Source organism: Leptonotus elevatus, chromosome 1 (assembly GCF_054856555.1).
Source record: "Leptonotus elevatus isolate MCC_2025b chromosome 1, RoL_Lele_1.0, whole genome shotgun sequence".
Lineage (NCBI taxonomy): Eukaryota > Metazoa > Chordata > Actinopteri > Syngnathiformes > Syngnathidae > Leptonotus > Leptonotus elevatus.
The window spans coordinates 7,024,998-7,046,493 of NC_141239.1; the positions used below are offsets into that span (position 1 = coordinate 7,024,998).

The following is a 21,496-nucleotide window of genomic DNA, read 5'->3' on the forward strand; positions in this document are numbered from 1 at the left end:
AATTGAAGTTGCATTTTTCCTCCACCTAAATACCTCCAACCTCACCCCTCCAAAGCTCCCCAAAAACATTCTCAGACATGATAAGAGCAAATTCAATATAGAGGATAATGGCTATAACCCGTAGGACAGCGGGAGTAAATGGAATGTTAAGATCGCACATTAAAATATCTGCCTCACTTACATGGGTTTTCTCTGGTCAAAGTAAGTCGGAATATGCTCCAGTTCTGCCACAACGCTAGTGATGATTAGGCTTATAGAAAATGTATGGATGTTATGTCATATATTTAATTTTAAGTGCATACATACAGGGCACTGGTATGCTAATGAAACAAACATAATCAATTTAACTCATTTGCTGCCATTCACGGCTATAGACGTATTTTTTTTTAAACTATTTCTATTAGTTTAACATTTTTTCCCCCACTTTTGTTAACAAGAGTATGAAAACCTGCCGCCTCTAATTTAATAATATATATAAAAAATTAGTCAGACGATTAAAATTTGTAATCATAATTAATCGCATGACTTCAATAGTTGACTCACGATTTATCACAAATTTTTATATCTGTTATAAATGTACAATGAAAAAAATTCCCTAGGCTTTTATAAAAAAAAAAGAAATGAAATGAAAAAAATTTAACTAATAGAAATTGTTCACATGAATTTTTGACGTCTATAGCCGTCAATGGCAGTGAATGAGTTTATACATGATAAAATTTGTTTTAATTGAACTGACCCTCAATGGCAAGATAAATTCACAAGTTACGGGAACCAGTCACGTCAGCTGATAGACTCGCGCTCAGAATAGTTAGTTGCTGATTCAATAATGCCACTGAATGGATCCACACCGTTTTGTAATTGACAGCATAGTATCGCGAGTTGGAGTCATGTGCACGTTTTCAGAATTCACATTCTTTCGTGTCATGTCTTAAATTAGAAAAGCAATGTTAGCCGCATGATCAAAAACTCTTGATTGAATGCTGAAGGAGCTACTGTATGTGTACAGTTAATACAGGTGAACTAGATGTCAGAGTTCCTGACATCCAAATGAATGTAAATGAAAATCACTAATACTTCCTTTGTTTGGTTGATTGAGTGATTAATCATGTTAACAATGTTGATTGCAACTCTCATTCAGTCCAATCATATATGTTGTAGTGTAGACTAGAGTTAGAAATTGACTGCAATGGCTACATTCTGTTCTTTTTGTTACAGTCATTTGTAAACCATTCCATTTTCCGAACCGATTCGGGTGCTGGAGCCTATCCCAGCTGTCTTTGGGCAGCAGGTGCGCTGAACTGGTTGCCAGCCAATCACAGGGCACACACAGACAAGCAACCATTCACACTCACAATCAAACCAATAGCAAATTTAGGAACATGGGGAATTTTTAATCATGTCTTTTTCGTTTTTTTAAACAATTCTAAATGTTTTGTCATTTTTATGTTTGTGCTATTCTGCCTTCTGGGTGGTGTAAGTACATAGAAATAAGAAGGATAGTGCCAAATAAACATGGATGAATGGAAATGTATAAGGTATATCAGCGTTGACCAGTGGCAATTTCTGGTATGTGCAAAATGTGGGGCCACACACGAGGATGTTTTGCCCCCCGAGGCCCCGACCCCAGTAACATGTGAAATGGTTTTCTATTGACATCTAAAAGTCATTGAACCTCCTTGTGGAGACATTATAATGGGTCTTCAAGGATAATGCGTGACAGGTTATCAATGTCAAGGATGTATGATATCTCCGTTGTTCGAACCCTGTCGGATTGTGATGGAGGAGCGAAGGTTAGCTTGTTGTTGGTAGAAAAGAAAGTGACTGAATGTAATGACCCAATGTTATGTTCTTACTTTGCAAGCTATAAAGTGACAAGATCGGGCAAGATCTTCTTTTTTTTTTTGTGCATCTATCCATCTAGTTTCTGTACCGCTTATCCTTATAGGGTAATGCAAGATTATATAATTTTCTGTTCGTCCTATAGCTGTTGTATTTTTTAATTGTTTAGAATTTAATAAATTTGAAAGAAACCCTAAATCCACTCCAGTGTGTTTTTAATCGGTGTGTGTTTGGGGAGAATGTGGGGTCTTAAACAGGGTGCCATTTAGGCAAGCCTGATTCCTGTAACAGTTGAGGGATAGTGCATGGCAAATTTTGTGCCGGCAAATTTGAGTTTGAAATGTGAGAATCTTTGAAATTTAGTATCCATCTGCATCTTGAAAATAATGCGGTGTAAAGCGTCTCCCATGACTTTGCATCATAGTAAATGAACACCAAGTATGCTTTTATTTTCTTTCAAATTGGCTCTAATTTGACATTCATTGAAGCACAAGCAGCTGTAGAGTGAGATAGGCCGCAGTCATGTCAGGGCACCCAAAATGGATTTACTACCTTGCTTTGCTTCTCATGGAAACTCTTTTAAAGATCACAAGACTGAACTGCAGCAAGCCAATTATACAATTATTGACAACCCAACGTTGAGAATAAGTTACGTAATCAGTCTTCCTTCTTTTTTTTTTCAAATGTCCAAAGCCATTACTGACTCATGATCTTCGTTTAAATCTGAGATATTTTGGAGGAATTAGATATCCAATCAATGTGCCAGAATTTTTTTTTTTATCCGTGCATGTCACGTATTTCACTCTTGTAATATGAAGCCATATTCAGCACCTGGTGGCGAGAAAAAGAATGTTTAAATAAATGTGTCTTCTAAATTCGCCACAGCAAATAGAAGAATGTTAACGATGCTGATTCATTTGAATGTTTTTTTTTAATTGCCCGGTATATAAAATAAGGCCTCAAAATCGGGAAAATCAAGCTGTTTTAAATGCCAAGATCAACTGTCAACTCACAATCAAATACCAAAATGTATGCTATTACGCCTCTTACGCCTACACAAAACCAACTTTTTGAGTCACAAAAATATATACACTTAAAGCAGTGCTTCTCAATTAGTTTTTGTTATGCACCCCCAGGAGGAAGAAAATATTTCACCCCCCCCCCCCCCTCCCCAACTTTCTGCCATGACTATAAATAGTATCATTCATCTATAAAATTGCTGTAAGTATGTCTCTGCAGAGGACCTAATACTCCTTGTGCACTCTCTGACCGTGAGAGCGCCACTGCCACCTATTGTAGTGGATGTGCCATTAAACTTTATTCGAGTACAAAACAAAACCATAACATACTCCCTGGGGTCACACGTGCACAAACCTGACACCCCCACCCACACTCACACACCCTCTCATCACATCCCCTATTTGAAAAGGACTGGTGGGCGAAATAAATCAGATTGATCATTTTTCACAAGATAATGAGGCACTCTAAAGCAGCCACGCAAGCGCAAAGCCTCTGTCCAATCCTGGCTGTTGGACTTCTTCTTTTTTAATCCCCCATTTTGCTATTCCACAACGCACTCACGAGCGACAACGAGGCACTCTAAAGCAGCCACATCAGTAGACTATGTGAAAGAAAGGTGTGTTTTTGGGGTGTAGGCATAACAGCCGCTAACTAGCTAGCTAGATGCACATTGCAGTTACGCTGGACTGTTGCTGCAATGATCAAAGGCATTTACGTTCTTATATAATGGCGGAAGGGCGACTGCTCCATGCCAAAGTACGTCAGAGAACGCTCATTGGAAGTGAACGCTCACCCCCAGAAACACAGAAAAAATGAAAAACTGTCTAAAACGATATCTCTGCATCAGACGGCCGATGAACAGTGGCGAACAATGTTAAAATCTGTTACATTTTTGTCAAGCAAAAAGTTTTTGGTTCGGGTTGATTGGTAATAGTGATCTCATCGGTTATTCGTCCTAAATACTTCATGTGAAAACGCCTCGCGTGTACATGTGCCCTTCAGTCCATGTTAAAGTCCACTAACAAATGTCTCATGATATTCGCCAGAGAGGTAGTATCTCATGATTCCCGTTGAACTTTGACCAAACAGAGGAGCAGGGTGGCTAAGCGCAAACACGCATGTATGCTAGCATGTGGGAGTGCATGTGGCATGTGCACTGTTGTGCAGCGTGAGAGTGTATTTTTTTATCAGCGTTTGGGTTCAAAGGGAATAAAGGTGGTGTGAAGGCATACAATGAGGTCAAGGCAGATGTGACTAAAATAGATATTGTTCAACTCTGTGGTTCTCAAACTTTAACACTGTGCTTCAAAATATGGAAAAATAAAAAGAACAATTATAAAGAATGATTCATTTCACATAAAAGTTAATAAATACTGTTTGGAAACATTTCAAATATGTTGAACTTAAAGTTTAAATACGACTGTGCTGCACTCGGTTAAATGACCATCACCGTCCTTTGAAAATGTTGTTTGACTACTGTAAAATCTGCCTAGTTTGCATGCTAGCCACAGGCAAAAACAATACAATACGCCGTTTGTTTTCACCGTGTAAAGGACGCAGTGCATTGCGTTGCCATATCAAAAATACCCAGATGTTCGGAATGGTCAATTCTGATTAGTTATGTGTTATGAGTTAAGCAGCAAAAGCCACCCGTTCACTAATTAACACTGATTTCACTAATTAACACTGATGTTCACTAATTAACACTGATATTAAAATTATCACTAAGGCTTTCACATCCAGACTAGAAACAGTAATCCCGACAATCATTCATAGCGACCAAACAGGCTTTATTAAAGATCGTCACTCTACTAATAATATTAGGAGGCTCTTTAACCTTATTAGCATGTCACAGCGGCATGATAAAAAGGCAGTTATTATATCATTGGATGCAGAAAAAGCTTTCGACAAAGTTAACTGGTCCTTCCTCTTTGCTGTTTTAAATAAATTTGGCTTTGGGAAGTCATTTATTCACTGGGTGTCAGTATTATATTATTCTCCTAAAGCTACAGTTACTACTAATGGGATTATATCTCAGAGTTTTACTCTACGGAGAGGCACAAGACAGGGATGCCCATTGTCCCCTTTATTATTTGCAATATTTATTGAACCGCTTGCATTAGCCATACGCCAGGAAAGAAGGATTCAAGGAATTCACTCTGGGGTAACAGAACATAAAATTAATCTATATGCCGATGATATTTTACTTTATTTAGAAAAGCCTGCTATTTCGTTAGGGGAAGTATTTAACTTAATAACTAAATTCTCACAGTTATCAGACTATTCTATTAACTGGACAAAATCAACACTTCTACCTATTACAGAAAATTCATGGAACCCTGCAAGCCAGGACCCATACTACTCATTTCCTATAGGTAATTTAAAATACTTAGGCATAAAAATCTCACCTAAATTAACTGATTTAATTCATTTAAACTTTACTCCACTTCTGAATAGCATTTATAGTGACTTGGAGCGCCTTTAATAATCTTCCTATTTCTCTAATAGGACGAATAGCCACTATTAAAATGAAAGTTTTACCCAAAATAAACTATTTTTTTCTCAATGATTCCATTTAACCCTACGGCTAACTGGTTCCAGTTGTTGGACTCGGCCGTTACAAAATTTTACTGGAATAAAAAAAAAGCAAAGATTAGTCTATCTACTCTTCAGAAAAATGAATCCAAAGGAGGTCTAGAGCCACCAAATTTTATGCACTATTATATAGCCAACCAGCTACAATATATTATTTTATGGGCACAACCCAATAGAGATACTAACTGTTGGCTGGAACTAGAACAGAAGGATTGTAATAACCTCAGACTCCTAGATTTACTCTTTATTACAACATCGATTAAGCGACATAACTGCTTTAAAAATCCAATGATTTCCGCCACCCTGACTGCCTGGTGGAAGGCACTAGAAATGACAAAAGCCCAAGTGGAGCCCAGCGGGCTTTCTCCCCTATGGCATAACCCCGACTTTCAAATTAACAACCAATCGTTTTATTTGAATGTGTGGGAGCAGAAAGGAATTACACATCTCCACCATCTCTTCTCAGATAATATGTTTATATCACATACATCCTTGCTCCAAAAATACAAAATAAAAAGTTAGAAGTATGATAAAGAAACAAATTCCAACACTTCGGGGTACGCTCCATCCGCCTGTTTTAGTTAAAGATATTACCAAGCTTTCTCCGACAACAACAAAAAAACTCTCAAAAATATATAAGTTACTTTCATATACTGATAAAACGTCTTTACCCATCTCAAAATGGGAAACAGACTTGTCTATAGCTCCGGAATCTGACTTTTGGATTCAAGTTTGTGAAAACGTTTTTAAAATGACAAAACACACAAATTTAAAACGTATCCAATATAAAAGTATTCATAGAACATACATTACTCAATATATGATGAAGAAAATGGGACTCTCAGACTCCGACATTTGTCTCCAGTGTTTACAAAACACTACAGACACTTATTTGCATGCTTTATGGTTATGTACTCCGGTTATGTATTTCTGGACTAAAGTCTTAGAAAAACTTTCCGCTGTCTTGGACTGTAGGATACCGTTCTCTCCAAACTTGTGTTTGCTAGGTGACTTAACAACAACTGACTTACCACATAAACAATTTCAATCTACACTTGTAGCCCTTACTATCGCAAAAAAAACAATTCTTGTTAACTGGAAAAATAAACAAACCTCCTCATAAATCACATTTTAATGGATAAAATATCTGCCTCAATATCTGCCCCCCGCTTTGTTGGGGGGGGGTGCTGGGGGTGGGGGTTGTCTGGGGGCTTGGGGGCCTGGGGGCCTGGGGGCGGCTGGGGCTGGGTTGGGGTGGATGGGGGGGCGGGGGGGAGGTAGCGGGGGCAGTGCCCCGTCCTGCTGCGTTGGGTTGGGGGCGCGGGCCGTGTTGGGGTGGGGGGCGCTCCTGCTCCTGGGTTTGCTCTCCAACCGGTGGCCCCGGCGGGGCCCGGGGGTCGTCCTTTGGCGCTGCCGCGGCCTGGGGGCCCCTGAGGTGTTGCGCTTGCTCTGTCCTGGCAGGGATCGACGGCTCCCCTCTTTGGTGGAGATTTTCATGCATGCCAGATCCACCACACCAGCATCTATCGAAACTCAGACACAATCTGCTTCCTCCTCAGGTCATTGACTCGGTGGAGGCTAGTGTCTGTGGATCTCACTCTGCTTCGTCTGTCCTTCCTTCCTTTCCTCAGTCTCTCCTATGGTCTCTTGAGGTCTCCCTGATTTGTTGGAATTTAGATGTTTCTGGGATTGGTGAAGAACTCTGGTTGGTGGCCCGGTGGGTGGTGTCTGGTCGGTGCTGGATTTCACTTTCCTTTGTTTTCTTTGGTCCTTCCTCGGGTCTCCTGACGGCGGTGTTCGGTTTAGGTGAACGGTATGGGATTTTTTAAAATAAGTTTTTGGTGAACTAACGGATACACACACACTCGCACGCACGCACACACGCACATACGCATACACGTACACATACTCACCCACATGTAAAAAAAAAAGAGCTATGATGATGACATTACCGAATGAACAATACTGAGCTCTTTAAAAAAAAAAAGCCACCCGTTTTTATCCATGTCAGAAGGCGTTTTGCCACTTGCTGTCGACTGAAATTGACATAGTTGCTCAGGGGTCAGGTAACGACCAATCCCGCCTCACCTGTTTTCTGAGTTTGGTCATCTGATGTCCGCAAGATGAGGAGAGATCATAGAATGATAGAAAATATTATTGTCCAGAAAATGTTGGGGTTGATTTCCTCTTCAAACAGGAAGTCCCCATGTTGTGTGTAAACATGGAATTCTGATTCTGATCGGTGACGGTCACCATAGGTATGGATCATTTGACAAAGTAAATTGTCATTTTGTTGAAGTCATTCATATATAATATAAATCACATTTATGTTAATTAATTGTGTATTCATTTTTGATTGTTTTGCATGTAATGATCTAGGATGAAGTTATATAATTTTTTAAGTGTTCCTTCAGAGATTTACCCCTACATACCCTTCATAAAAATTAAGTAATATAATTTGCTATCACTAATATGTTATGAACAAAAAATATATTTAAATAAGTAAATACTGAGTTGTTGTCATGCGCTTTTTTGGGACATATAGGGGGGGGGGGGGGGGACGCACAAAGTTTGGTACCAGTATTAAAAACAATTCTGAAAAGTAATCGGAATTGTATGTTATCAAAATGGTCTGGTAGCGCACATCACACTCATGCACAATAAAAAGTAAAATATTTGACTGTTGTAGTAAGCATTAAGCAAAAATATGACTTTCACATCTCATCAATCACAATCACCAAGGCCAAGAAGTAATTTTTCATACCATCCACAGTCACAGTTAAATAAAATGTACGACATAGCCAAAACAGACCTCACTACCTCTGAGTTGCGACCCCCCATCGTGGTCGTTGTGTTACCTATAACCACGTCACTGAAAATGTTCAGGCTCTGATCCTGAAGACAATACATTTTGTCTCTAAGAACGATTTGTTTAAAAACCTTTATGTAGGTACAATTTTTATTTAACTTTTATATGGAATAAACTTGAATTGAATTATTGCTCCAGCATGCCTGTGACCTCCGGGAGGAAAAGCCGTTCATAGAATGGCTGGATGGGAGTACTGTGTTTTACTTTGAAGTGCAGTGTTCATTTTCAAACTGTGCATAATGGTGTAGTGTCTTTCAATAATATTAAATGTTTTATTTTTTTATTTTGATGAACACTTGGGCCTATTACACTAGTATAATTTAACGTTGGTCATGATGGTGGCACTGGTATAGCGACAAATTATTTTTAGAAGTCTACAGAACCAGATCGATTGATAATGCGTGGCTGGACATTGCATTCCACAGTCCAGCCTGCGAGATCCGTCCGGGCACTTTTATGTGGCCCACTAAAGAAAATAAAGAATTTATTTTACAACATGGATTTAGTTTCTTTATTTTTACAGAAAATTGCTGTTTTCTCGTCAGTTTTAGCTTTACAAACATTTATTTTCAAGTCCTTTCTGAACTGGACTGTACACAGAAATAATTGCCATGACGCCTGATATTTACAGGGGCCAACTTCATTTTTGTATTTTTACAGACAAAAGTGACTTTGTAAATGCGACTTGTCTTTATACACATGTAATTAAGAAAAAAAAGTCCACAACACCGTAGACATTTTTGTCACTTTTTTCTTCGAGCATTTACATCATCTTACATCATCAGAGCAAATATTCTATCATTATGACGTGCTCGACGACACGCCCTTTTTATAATCTCCTCTCACGTGGCTGGAAATTTTATAAAGAGAAAAAAACCAACATCTGCAAATACTCTCCTTCGGGACTACCCGTGTAATTTAAAACAAGCCACATTTACGGACGACCGCAAAGGCAGCATCGCGTCACGTGACCCTCTCGCACAGCTGAGGATGCTCAGGCTTGCCCGATGCTAGCCCGTTAGCCACGCTAGCTTTGTCTGGTAATCCTGGGAGAGACCTCCGTTTTCCTTTACACGTTTTAAACGATAACCACCGAGGGGAAAACACGCAACGGACGATGGCGGTGACGCAGTGCGCGTGCTCGTCTCTCGCGTTCCTTCTCATTAAGCGCTTTTGGTTCGATGTCAATGTCATATTTTGCAGCTAGGGCTGACCAGTTAGCTTCTCGTCGTCTGCTGTGTTTTGCTTTCCCACAGAAGCCAAGGCCGAGCGACAAAAGGGAAGGCTGTTCGGTGAGTGAATTTCAACTCGCACCATGTCTACGTGTCCGTCTATTGGCAAAGACAATACATAATTAGCGAGTCTTTTGAGCGCTCGGTGTAGTTTTCATGGAGAGAAATGGCCTTAGCCTTTGTCGTCAGTTGATTGACACTGACGGTCGTGTTTAGTCAAATCTTTTGGCTGTCACCCAGCGTCTACTCCTGTAAAACTTGGATTTTTGACAGCTCACTTAAATGACCCTCCGTAGTATTTATATGGGTCATTTCCATATAATTTGATTATAAACGGTCGACACCTGCAAGCAAGCAAACAAAAATATGTTTTTTAAATGCCGCCTTTGATTTCTATTTGTAAATGTCTCTCATGCTGAAACAATAGGGTGGTCTTATTTAGGGTCAACAAACCAAAAAATCGACAACTCTCACAACCTAAATGTATTAGGTAGGTCTTAACACTAATTGGTATCCTAACATTTATATCGATTAAAAACAGACTGCAAAATGGTAAATTTGTTGTACATTATCTAGAGAGGTGGCTCAAGGCCTTTGATATGAGATATTTCTGTAAACAATTTAAATTGTTTGTGCATCAGTTATTCTCAACCAGTGTGCTGTGAGAGATCATCAGGTGTGCCTATCCACTGTAAATTATTTTGACCATTAACAATGACTTTCTAATAAAAACAATGTTTTGGTTAATTTATGCCAATAGTAACATTGTATACAGCTATAATAACAGGCAAAACAATCAAATGTTCTTACACTAGATGAGAGAAGGTACGTAATTAACCTCTATATTAGGGGTGTGCTTAAAATAATTGATAACAGGAATATATATTTGTCGGCCTTTTTACAATACGCATTGATATGGAGGCGTGAGAATCGATATTGCACATTAATTCATAAAGTTTACTGGTTTGTCTCTGAAAGCTGCTCCTTGCTATGCAGTGCACACACATTTCCACCAGGCACAGCGCTAGGTTAACATTAGAATATATATATATATTTTTTGCCATCCAGCATAATAAAAATATCAGTTGGTGGTTTTCATAAAAAACTATGTCAAGTAAAATATCAGGATACGTGAAAAGAGGACGTTTCAAGATATGTGTATCGCGATACGTATTGTGATACACAGCGCTACTGTATGCCCACTTTTTGTGAATCGTTTTGCTAGGTGGTTTGTCATGAGATTTTTTTTCAATATGAAATATTTACCTTCACTCAATAATGTTGAGATACACGGATCTCGGCCAGGTGTGTCAAGCTTATTTTTGTCACGGGCCACATCGTAGTTATGGTTTCTCTCAGAGGGCCGTTATGACTGTATACACGACAGATTGATTGCTAACTAGTTTTCAGAAGCCAGTAAGTAGTCATTCAACTAGTTTTCAATTTATTTTAAAGTGGGAGGGGTACAAAAATGCTTGCAATATCTCTGTTAAAAGTGAAAGCAATTTGCAAGAAACATTACGTCAACACAGATGATTTGCTTTCTCGGGCATCTGGCTCCCGGGCCTTGAGTTTGACACCTGTTATCTTATTTACAGGATACTCCAGGCTTTTTAAAATTTGAATTAATAATTCTCAAATTGAATGAAAATTTTATTCGGTTCATTGGCAAGATAAATAAAAAATTCAACATGATCGAAAACAAATTCCATACATAAATATTAGAGCTGTCAAATGATTAAATTTTTTAATCACATCTTAGAATTTTGATTAATCGCTTAATAAAAATGTTTTTTTTATCCCCAAAAAAATTCCGTGCCAATTTTGAAGAGCACCTATTGTGTGTTCATTCTTTCGACATTTAATGTTATAAGGACATCTTCAAAACATTTTGTTCCACTGCACACTTTTTCCTAATCAGTTCATTTACTTGGGTAATTTAAAATGGGGGGCAAAAATGACCCCAATAGTATGACATGAACAAATATTCTTAATGTCATACACAAACATTTATTAAATGCTTTACTTTAATGCATACAGTTATGTTTATTGCTCAAACACAACCTACGCTACCTTTAACGTAACCATCCGTGGGATTAATCTGCGTTAATACATGATTAATGTGCACATTTCTTTTTGATTTAATGAATTGGTTAACAACGCTTTAACTTTGACAGCACTAATAAATATACAACCGAAAGGGTGTAGGGTAGCCAGAAGCAAAAGCTTTTCATTTCTGTGCCGTACAATTGTAATTCTAATTGTACATTTTTTACAGATTGTACCATTTATCAACACTGTTGCACCATAAAAATAACATTCAATGTTTTTACTTTAATAACAAAGTTAATGTGTTTCAAAGGCACGGTGGTCCTGTGGTGAACAACGTAGTATGTATTGCATCATAGAAAGAAACAAGCTTGTGAAGTTTATATGCCAGAGGAAGGAGTGTCATTTTGAGCAGTTTTAGTGATCATTAGTTGTATTGTCAGCCATATGGTACAAATATATCATAAAACTCACTTATAGCTAGCCTAGTGTGTTCTTTCTCACATCAGAGAATCTGCTTCGGTGGTCCTGGACAACTTGTTGCAAGTATTTGCATATCATCATTATTGTTCAACAAGGAGTGATATTCTCGATGAGAGCTTAACTGAATCACTGACAACTTTCACGTCACCGTTAAAACAGGAGTTGCTTTGAAAGTCGCTCACGACGACGTATTTAATTGGGAAATACTGAAATCAGCAGATATGGGGACGATACTACGGGCTTCCCATTTCAAGATTCATGCGGTGGTGTTGGTAAACCACCACACTGGTCCCCAATAATCAATACAGATTCTGACTATGTGTTGCTTACATGCAGTCAATATTCAGGTTAAGGTCAAAATGAACATTTCTGAAACATATTTTAAGTAGATGGAGAGTACTTAAAAAAATTTATCCGGAGCCAAATGATTTTATTTTGTGTGACAAAACAAGTGAGTACCATTTTTGGGGGAAGGTATTTAAGTTTTTAACGCATGTTTACATGTCCTTTGAAAACCCGAATGTTGCCAATATTTGGTTTTTGACTGCAATAACATGCCAAGTATACATGTGCAAAATTCCAAGGGTATTGAGCTAAATATTGGTTACCATTGATAAAATTCTGCCTAATTTTTGAAATTATTTTTTTAACATTGGTGACGTGAGAGCAAAAAAAAAAATCATATTACGTTGCATAGGAGGCTGGGAAAGTGCGTTAGACTTGGGAAAGATTACTGTAAGTCCTGTAGTTCATATTTGAAATGTAATCATGTGACACCAGTGGACAAATAAATACATAGTAGGTTTAGTTTTTTTGACAGCATGTACTTGTAGCGGTTTGTACTTGATCATTTGTCTACCTCTTTTGTGGCAAGGCATACTGTACATTTACAGCAGTGTCACAAAAAGTGCAAGCAATAATGGATGCACGTTAATAGTACCTGGTTGTTTAGTTTGTTGATTATACCTGATTGTACCTGAGCGGGGAGAGCATTTGTTACTGCTGTCAACACTACTCACAAAAAGTTAGAGATATTTGGCTTTCAGGTGAAATTCATTGAAAAGGTCAATAGTTCACGCTACAGTGATATCATATCATGAAAGAAGGACATTTAAAAAGGATGCGCTGGTGATTTCCTCATCTCAAACAATTAATTGAAAGGAAAGTTAACAACAATGGTGGGTACACCACAACAAAAAATGCCAATGTCTCAAGAACTCGTCATGTGTCCTTGAGCATCAGTTACAGCTTGCCAACGACGTCTCATGCTGTTCACGAGTCTACTCCTCATTGTCGCATCATTGATGCATGGCATCCCACTCTTCTTGAAGGGCAGCCCTCGGGTCATTGAGGTTCTGGGGTGCAGAGTTTCTAGCCTCTACACGGCGACTCTGCTGATCCCACAGGTTTTCAATAGAATTCAGGTCTTGTGAAAATGCAACCAGTCTCCAACAGCTGTTCCCTGATGATGCCACCTCGATGAACTGGGTTCATTGTCGTCCATGAAGATGAAATTGGGCCCTTGTTGTCCGTGTAGGGGCACAACCACTGGATTATTGATGTTATTCTGGTAGTATGGTCTTGTCACTGTACCATTCACAAAGTGTAGGGCAGTTCTGTACCGACTGGACACACCTGCCCACACGAGCAAAAAGCTCGTCTGGTGACAAAAGTGGCTGATGCATAGCGCTCTCTTTGACGTCGCCAATATCGCTGGCGGCCATCATTTCTGCTCAACGTGAATCGACTTTCATCAGAGAACAGCACTGAGGCCCACTGGTCTCTGGTCCAGCGTAAATGCTCCCTGTTCCATGCAAGACGTTGACGCCAGTGCAAAAAAAAAAAAAACCTAACAGACGAATGGATGCTGCAATTAATTCTGTTCTCGCAGAATTACTCAGTCTCCTTGAATTTGAACAGTGGGGGGCGCGTCATGCATTTTTATCTGGTAAAGATGTTTGTGTTCCAAGACGAGACGGAAGACGACATTTTCTTTTTTTTCTTCTCTCAGAAGAGAGCTCAGTATTGTTCATTCGGTAATCTTACCGATTCGACATGTCATCATCATTTCTCTCTCGCTCTTACTCTCCTCCCCACCCCCTTTTTTTTGTGTGTGCATATGTGTGAGTGTGTACTCATTAATTCACCTAAAACCTATAAAAAATCCCATACCGTTCACCTAAACCGAATACTTCAGAATCCAGCTAGAGTCGTGAGGTTGTCAGGAGACCCGAGGAAGGATCAAAGAACGGAAAGGAAAGTGAAATCCAGCACCGACCAGACATCGCCCCATCAAGACGACATTTTCATCCGCTGCCTTGTTTGGTCAAAACAAACGTGCAAAGATGCCGCATCGCCCAATCAGCTCGACGTATTGTACACCAAGTCCCTCCTTTCCCGAACGGATCTGCCGAGTGAAGTCCCAGATTGGTAATGTGAGGAACTCCCTTGAGTGAATCACAATTATAAATCTGGCTTGTGAGGTTAAACAAATGTGTGTTTCCCAAGCCTTCTTCACCCCAGGCCCATATTTTACATTAGAAAACTCACATCACACTACCAAACGAGAATGTCACAAAAAGATATACAGTACTGAAATAATGATCGTTAGAAAAAACTTTTTTTTTTATTCTGCCATCTAGTGGTAGAGCGTTTAATTGTTCAGCATGACACTTCTGTATATGTCACCGGCAGAGATGAAACAAATTTGTAGTAACCAAATCATGTTTGGCCAAATTAAGCAAAATTTAATAGCAACAACACTGAATTGAATTGTCGCATCCGCAGTTGTTTATAAATGTATTTAACTCCATCCATCCATCCATTTCCTGAACCGCTTATTACTCTCAAGGGTCACGGGGTGCTGGAGCCTATCCCAGCTGGCTTCGGGCAGTAGGCGGGGGGGGGGGGGGGGGGTACACCCGGAAACGTACTTAACTGACTGTATAATTTAAAATTAAAAGCCACAACTGTCCTATATTTTTACTCCTAGCGTACTCCCACAAAAACCCATTTTCTAAATTGACCAAATGTGTGAGTGGGAATGGCTGCCTATTATGTGAGTGATTTGTAATAGAACGTTTCCCTTTATGCTTCAAAGCAAAATACACCAAACTGTAATCTGGCGAGATAAGTTCAGGTCCCTCCTGACTTGTGGAAGTCTCATGCTGATGTCTCACATGTCACACATCATGACAGTTACGAGGTTATGTGTGAGTTTTGGGTGGATAGAGAGAGAAATGTCTATTTATTTTTGTCAATTAATTTGTTAATATCATCTCTTCCATGTTTCTGATTTGTAGGTGGACAAGAGGCTACGAACCGGGTTTTGAACCGAGAAGTCCCCTGTGCTGTCGTCTTCCTCCCTGTCATCCGCAGCTGAGCCATGTCTTCATCAGGATGCTGCCACCTACCTGGCTCCCTGTGCGATTACTCGGGGACCGCAGAATCCGACTCCTCTAAGGATTCGGAAGAGTCTGATTCCACTGCACAGGCCCAGTACATTGCCAAGGTTACGGCCAAAGATGGCCGCCCACTCTCCACCATTGTTAAAGCTGTGAGCCTGCAAAGGTAAGAGGTGGGACGTGACGGCAACTTAATGAATGTCTTGATTATTTCATTCTAACAGCGCTTGCCTTGTCAAATGTGTCTACAGCGATGTAGGCATGTGCCGGATTTGCCACGAGGGTGGTGGAGGGGAGACGCTGCTCTCGCCGTGCGAATGCACTGGCACGCTAGGGAAAGTGCACAAGAGCTGCTTGGAGAAGTGGCTGTCGTCCTCCAACACCAGCTACTGTGAACTGTGTCACACGGAGTTCACCATCGAGCGGAGGCCACAACCCCTCACGCAGGTCAGAAAGATTTTGGATGTTATATCGCTGGCAAAAATGTACAATTTAGTAATATTAATTTTTTTTCCTCGAAAATCTGTACTATTGGTCGTTCTACGTGCGGTTGTATTGGGGTCTTCTGAAAAGTAACTCTTTTGGAGGTACAAGGTTTCAGCCCAATGCCAGCAATATGTTCAAGACCTACATGCAATAGGTGGAAATCTCCAATATGGAGACCAAATAAAATGCTTATTGTTATGGTCTTATCCCTCCCACACTTTTTGAATGCACGTAAACCTTTAAAACACATTTACATTTATTAGAAAAACAAATTAACACATTGTAAATTTATTACGATACGATGAAAGTGATGGACTATTTACTAGTGATGTACAGCACTTTTTTTCAGACTTTCTAAAACGGGGATGTCCAAACTACTGCCCGCGGGCCATATGTGGCCTGCCATCAATTTTTTTTGCGTGACCTGCAGCATACAGGACAGTGTAGGGTAGGGCTGGGTATCGATTCAGATTTCCAAAATCGATCCGATTCAGAAGGGCCCGATTTTTCAATTCAGTTAAGGATTTCATGCAGTACCAATTTTACTTTTATTTGGCAGACATTCTCGGAAGTACCAATGTTGCAAATAGTAGAAACTTCTTTCTCTTACTTGGTGCATTAGTAAATATATGAATATTTCCATTTATAATTTAATCCAATGCAGTTACATTAATCATGTATATTTTACTGAACATGTCCTGATCAAAACAATAAATAATAATTCAAATCAATTACAACTGCAGCGCTATGTAAATAAAGTGGCAATAACATTCAGGCAAATCACAACATTCACATTCCTGTGACGGTTTTTAGTCTAAGGTTCCAGAAGTTAATAAATAAATAAAAACAAATTGACACAGTCATAGTGCATAATTATGCATCCACATTTTGTGCTTTTATGTCCAATTTCTTACCTTACTTCTTTTTGGGGGGTATTTGTGTTCAGTCTTTCGCTTTTTCTTTCATTTAATGTACATTTTAATTACTGCCACATGCATGCACTCCGTTTAATAATGTGGCGGTACACCAACCCTGAGGCTGACTCAATGGCCAAGTTCAAGGTAAGAACCACTGATATAGGACAAGGCCTGAACCATAGGTGCCAAGCTCCTGACAGCTACTACTAGTACTAGTAGCAATAAATTGGTTTAATATAGTGCTTTTTCTTAGATATGCAAACTATAAAGAAGCTGTAATACTGTATTTACAAATGTCATAACACCCCAGTGAATGAAGATAATACAGTTTCAAACCTCCAATTTACTAAACGCTGCTTTCAAAAATTGTCATCATACTGCAAATTTCTCTTGTTTCTGTTCTGAATGTAGAGAGCTGCTCTATACAGGGGCGGATCTGTTCAAGTGGGATACAGGGCCGTGGACCACCCCAAAATCCTGACAACCCTAAACTATTTGCTTTGTCATCAACTGTGTTGGAAATGGAGATAATGTTAAAACTGGATCCGGTCTTCATGTTTTGTTTACAGATGAGATTTTGTTGACTAATGCCCTCCTGGTTTTTCATGTTCTTCAGTGGCTGAAGGACCCAGGCCCCCGCAGCGAGAAGCGGACTCTCTTGTGCGACATGGCCTGCTTTCTGCTCATCACACCGCTGGCGGCCATCTCTGGCTGGCTGTGTCTGAGGGGTGCTCAGGACCACCTGCAGCTCAAGAGCAGACTGGAGGCTGTCGGCCTCATTGCACTAACCATCGCCCTCTTCACTATCTACATCCTCTGGACACTGGTAAGTGTATCGTTTTGTTTTGTCCAACTCTCCAATGATCGGACAATGACTTACTAAGAAGAATTACAGTAAAACAGACGAATGTTAACATTTATTTATTTCAACTCAACATAGTACACATTTCTTAATGTGCCAAATATTCTATTTTGTTGAAAAACAAAATGTCGTGTTCAATGGGGAAAATGCAGTTTTTATTTACCCAAATATTTAAGGAAATATATTTTACAATATTTTTGCTCACGGTACCATCAGAATCTAATATCGGCCCATTCCTACCTACTTCAGACTGAAATGTAAGTACAATGTAAAATAATAAATAAATAAAAATACTGTCTTTACCCTGGTAAAAGATGCATTCACCACAAATCATTCTTACAGTCGACAACATCATAGGGAATACAGGTAGTCCTCTCGTTACGAACATCCGCGTTACAAACATTCGTAGATATGAACAAAGGCTGACTGATGTCCATAAAAGCTTTATTTTGCACGCAAGTTACTATTTAAGTACGCGCCACATCATACATTATGGTACAGTATTAAGTGTTTCCCACAGATTTGGGGGGGGGGGGGGGTTCTCAGTCCTGTTACTTGCGTCGTGATGGCGAACTAATGTTACATTCTGTATATCTGGTCGCAAAACTTTTTTGGGGGCGGGGGGTCATATATTTTATAAAATTGTCTTGAAAACTTCTTGGGTGGCCCGCCCAAGTATTAACATGGTGTGGGAAACACTGGTATTGTACTGCGCTTGTGGTGCCCCCTTGTGATCTGATGGATAAGCCGTACCTTCGTATTAGCCGTAGGGTCGAATGCAAGTGAAAAAAATAGAGGCTTATAGTCCAGAAATTACTGTACCTCTCTGTCCGGCGATGAACAGCACATCCTGAAGCCTCGGCCAGTGGCCACGGCGCATGCACTCGATATTGGCGCCACACTGTGAGTACATTTTAGAGGCTCTCCTGGAGGATATTCATGAAAAGCAGCCCTCAGTCATCTTCTTTATCGGCGTAGTAGCAAAACGTACAATATCGCTTCAGCTCCAGCTGACTCGGCGGTCGCCATTTTGACTCTTTATACGCGCCAATCACATTCATGTGCACTTCAGGGACAGTCGGAAAACATAGCTTCCTGGGATTGTTACACCCAATACATTGTAATGCCTTCCACTCCTTTTGCCTCACATGAACTCAACTCATTAACTCCTCCACCTTTTATGTACAGTAAGCATATTTATTTTTTGTTTTTATTGCATTGTACTGTGTAAAAATGTAATGTACTGTGAGGAAAAGTGGTTCAGATGATGGATGGAAGGATGATGTAATTTAAATGTATGTTGTTGTTGTTTTTTATTTGCACTGTATAGAAAGTGTATATGTAAAGTATATAATTGGTTAAAAAAATTTAAACATATTTTTATTTTATTTTAAAAAATTGGGATCAAATTTAATTTAGAAAAAAACAATATTTTTAATGTCATTCGATTTACAAATTTGACTTGCAAACAACCTCTCTGAACCCATTGTGTTTGTAAGTTGAGGACTACCTGTATCTTGCTTCTTCAAATTTGTTGCATCATTGATGTTAAAGCTCCCTGGTTCAGTGTCCTCCATGCCGCTGTTGTCTCTGTATTTTTCCGCCGTATTTTTGCCTCAAACCTATTTTAACAAATGAAAGAGTGGAAAGTACAAATATGGTCTTAAATGTAGGAACTGAAAGTCAGCTACTTACTTATGGTAAATATAGATATGTACAAAATGTAATGAAGTGTTGTCCTCTGTGACGTTTTGTCCCAGGTGTCATTTCGATACCATTGTCAGCTGTACTCGGAGTGGAGGAGGACCAATCAGAAAGTGCGTCTGCTCATGCCTGACATGAAAGGCGCACTCACCACCCAAAGTTCTGTGCCGACCAAGTCGACAAAGAAAATGACTGATGAGACCATCGTATGAGTGTGACTCTGTGGCAAGGGAAATATTTAAAATGAAGCCAGCCGAAGCGCTCAGAAAAAACAAAACACAAAAAAATCATATTAATGAACCTTTGCACTTCATATGGACCATTCTGAGAGGGGGATGACTACTTTCTCCCAATTTTGTCTTTGTATTGAAGCACTTGATGTAAACTACAGTATTGGCGAGCCACAGCTGTGGTTTGAGGATGAACTCCTGCCAGAGTCACCAGTGATTTCAATAACGTCTTGTCTGGACTGCTGGTGCTGAGAAGTCAACGAACAACGAACAATGAAGATGGACTAACCAGCCCGGCCTTAAGTCTGTGACAAAGGTATGAAATACTAAGACACAAGCTAATGTAGCAGGATATAGCTGACAGCATGCTACGACAATATAATATGAAACGTATTCACTACCTGTAATTCCCCACACGCACCTTCACAATGTATTTAGCCGTTTTCAAAAAGAGGGGCAACCTTTAGCTTATGCTACCACCCGACTCTTCAGTTGGGATAATTTACAGTATGCTGAGTTTTGAACTATTAGTCGGTAATCTATGCCCGGTATTACAGACATTTGCAGAATGAGTGGAGGGTTCATCTCGAATTGTATTTTTATTCCCCAATTGAACCTTTGTGTTACAGTAAGTGTTGATTCTTGCTGTGTATTTAAAAAAAAAAAAAAAAAACTTGGGACAGTAAAGCCTTTAGCACTTGAATGTTGACAATTCGTAAGCGTTTAAGATTGAAGAAAACACTGAAAAAAGTTTCCCATTGTTGAAAGCAAGTTTTAAGATGTGAAGCAGTAAGTGCAAAATACATTTTGAGACAAACAGCGCCACCTGTGGCATCGGGTGCAGTAAACACCCTTTCCCACGTTTTTTGTAAAGCCCCTCAAACGTCTGCATATGGCTTTTAAACATTACAGGAATTTTCATTTGTGTAATGATCTTAACCCTTGATGTTATGTACCAAAATGTGATCACAATCACTTGTTCCCTTATTTTTTTTCATTTATCTTACTAATCTTCTTACTTATGAAGTTCCCATCACGACATTTATTTTGCACATTACAATCCTTTATTGTCAGACATGTTGCAGTGATGTTCAAGCAAGCCAAGTTAAGATTTAAAAACGGCTGCTTTTTATGGTTTTACATCTTGTGTATTATGTTTATCATTTGGGGAGAGGGGGGGAAGGGAAAGGTATTTGTGAATATTCTTGTCAATTAGGTCAACAATCTTACACCTGCTAGTCAATCATAGCATTAGATGCTAATTGCACACATTCAACAACAGTGCAGTAATTGTGCATACTTGGGTGCACTTGAAACTATTGTCATAAAGAACAATGCCTGTGGTTTTACTTCACTTTGAAAGCACCATTCATTAATTATAATTGAGCTACTTGACTAGTAAAAATGTCCCATTTCAAAAGAAGATCACATCTTAAATGGAAGAAATACGGACAAACTAATTTATCGATGCTCGATGCTTGCAGTGTGCCACAGTAATTGTCAGGTTTTTGAGCAGCAGTACTAAAATAGAGTATTTTTTTGTGTTACCCTACTCTTCCTGCTGCATCCCTGGAAAGTTGGTTTATTGTGCAATAAAACTTGAGGGACTCCCAGACTGTTATTGTGAAATGTGTTCTTACCTACTTGAACGCTGATTTCGTCTTCCTATTGATGTTGTTGCCAACAATTATTCGGTAATGCAGTTCATCTAATGAGGACCAAAACTGCCAAAATTCGTGTGTGTGTGTGTGTATATATATATATATATATATGTGTATATATACGCTCAGTAACTTAAGGAATGAA

The 21,496-nt window shown here is 39.3% G+C and overlaps 1 protein-coding gene across 2 annotated transcripts; it reads left to right on the forward strand.

Annotated features, from left to right (window-relative positions):
• Nucleotides 1–9,210: 9,210 nt before the first annotated feature.
• On the forward strand, nucleotides 9,211–21,303 carry LOC147180516 (E3 ubiquitin-protein ligase MARCHF2-like). Of its 2 annotated transcripts, none has more exons than XM_086090715.1 (5): nucleotides 9,211–9,615; nucleotides 15,390–15,657; nucleotides 15,743–15,938; nucleotides 17,511–17,720; nucleotides 19,517–21,303. In XM_086090715.1, the coding sequence occupies exons 2-5, from the start codon at nucleotides 15,473–15,475 to the stop codon at nucleotides 19,670–19,672; spliced, it is 747 nt and encodes a 248-aa protein (XP_085946841.1). In that variant the 5' UTR covers nucleotides 9,211–9,615; nucleotides 15,390–15,472; the 3' UTR covers nucleotides 19,673–21,303. The 2 variants fall into 2 exon arrangements, with proteins under 2 accessions (XP_085946841.1, XP_085946850.1); XM_086090724.1 differs by lacking the exon at nucleotides 9,211–9,615 and adding an exon at nucleotides 11,991–12,150.
• The last annotated feature ends 193 nt before the right edge of the window (nucleotides 21,304–21,496 follow it).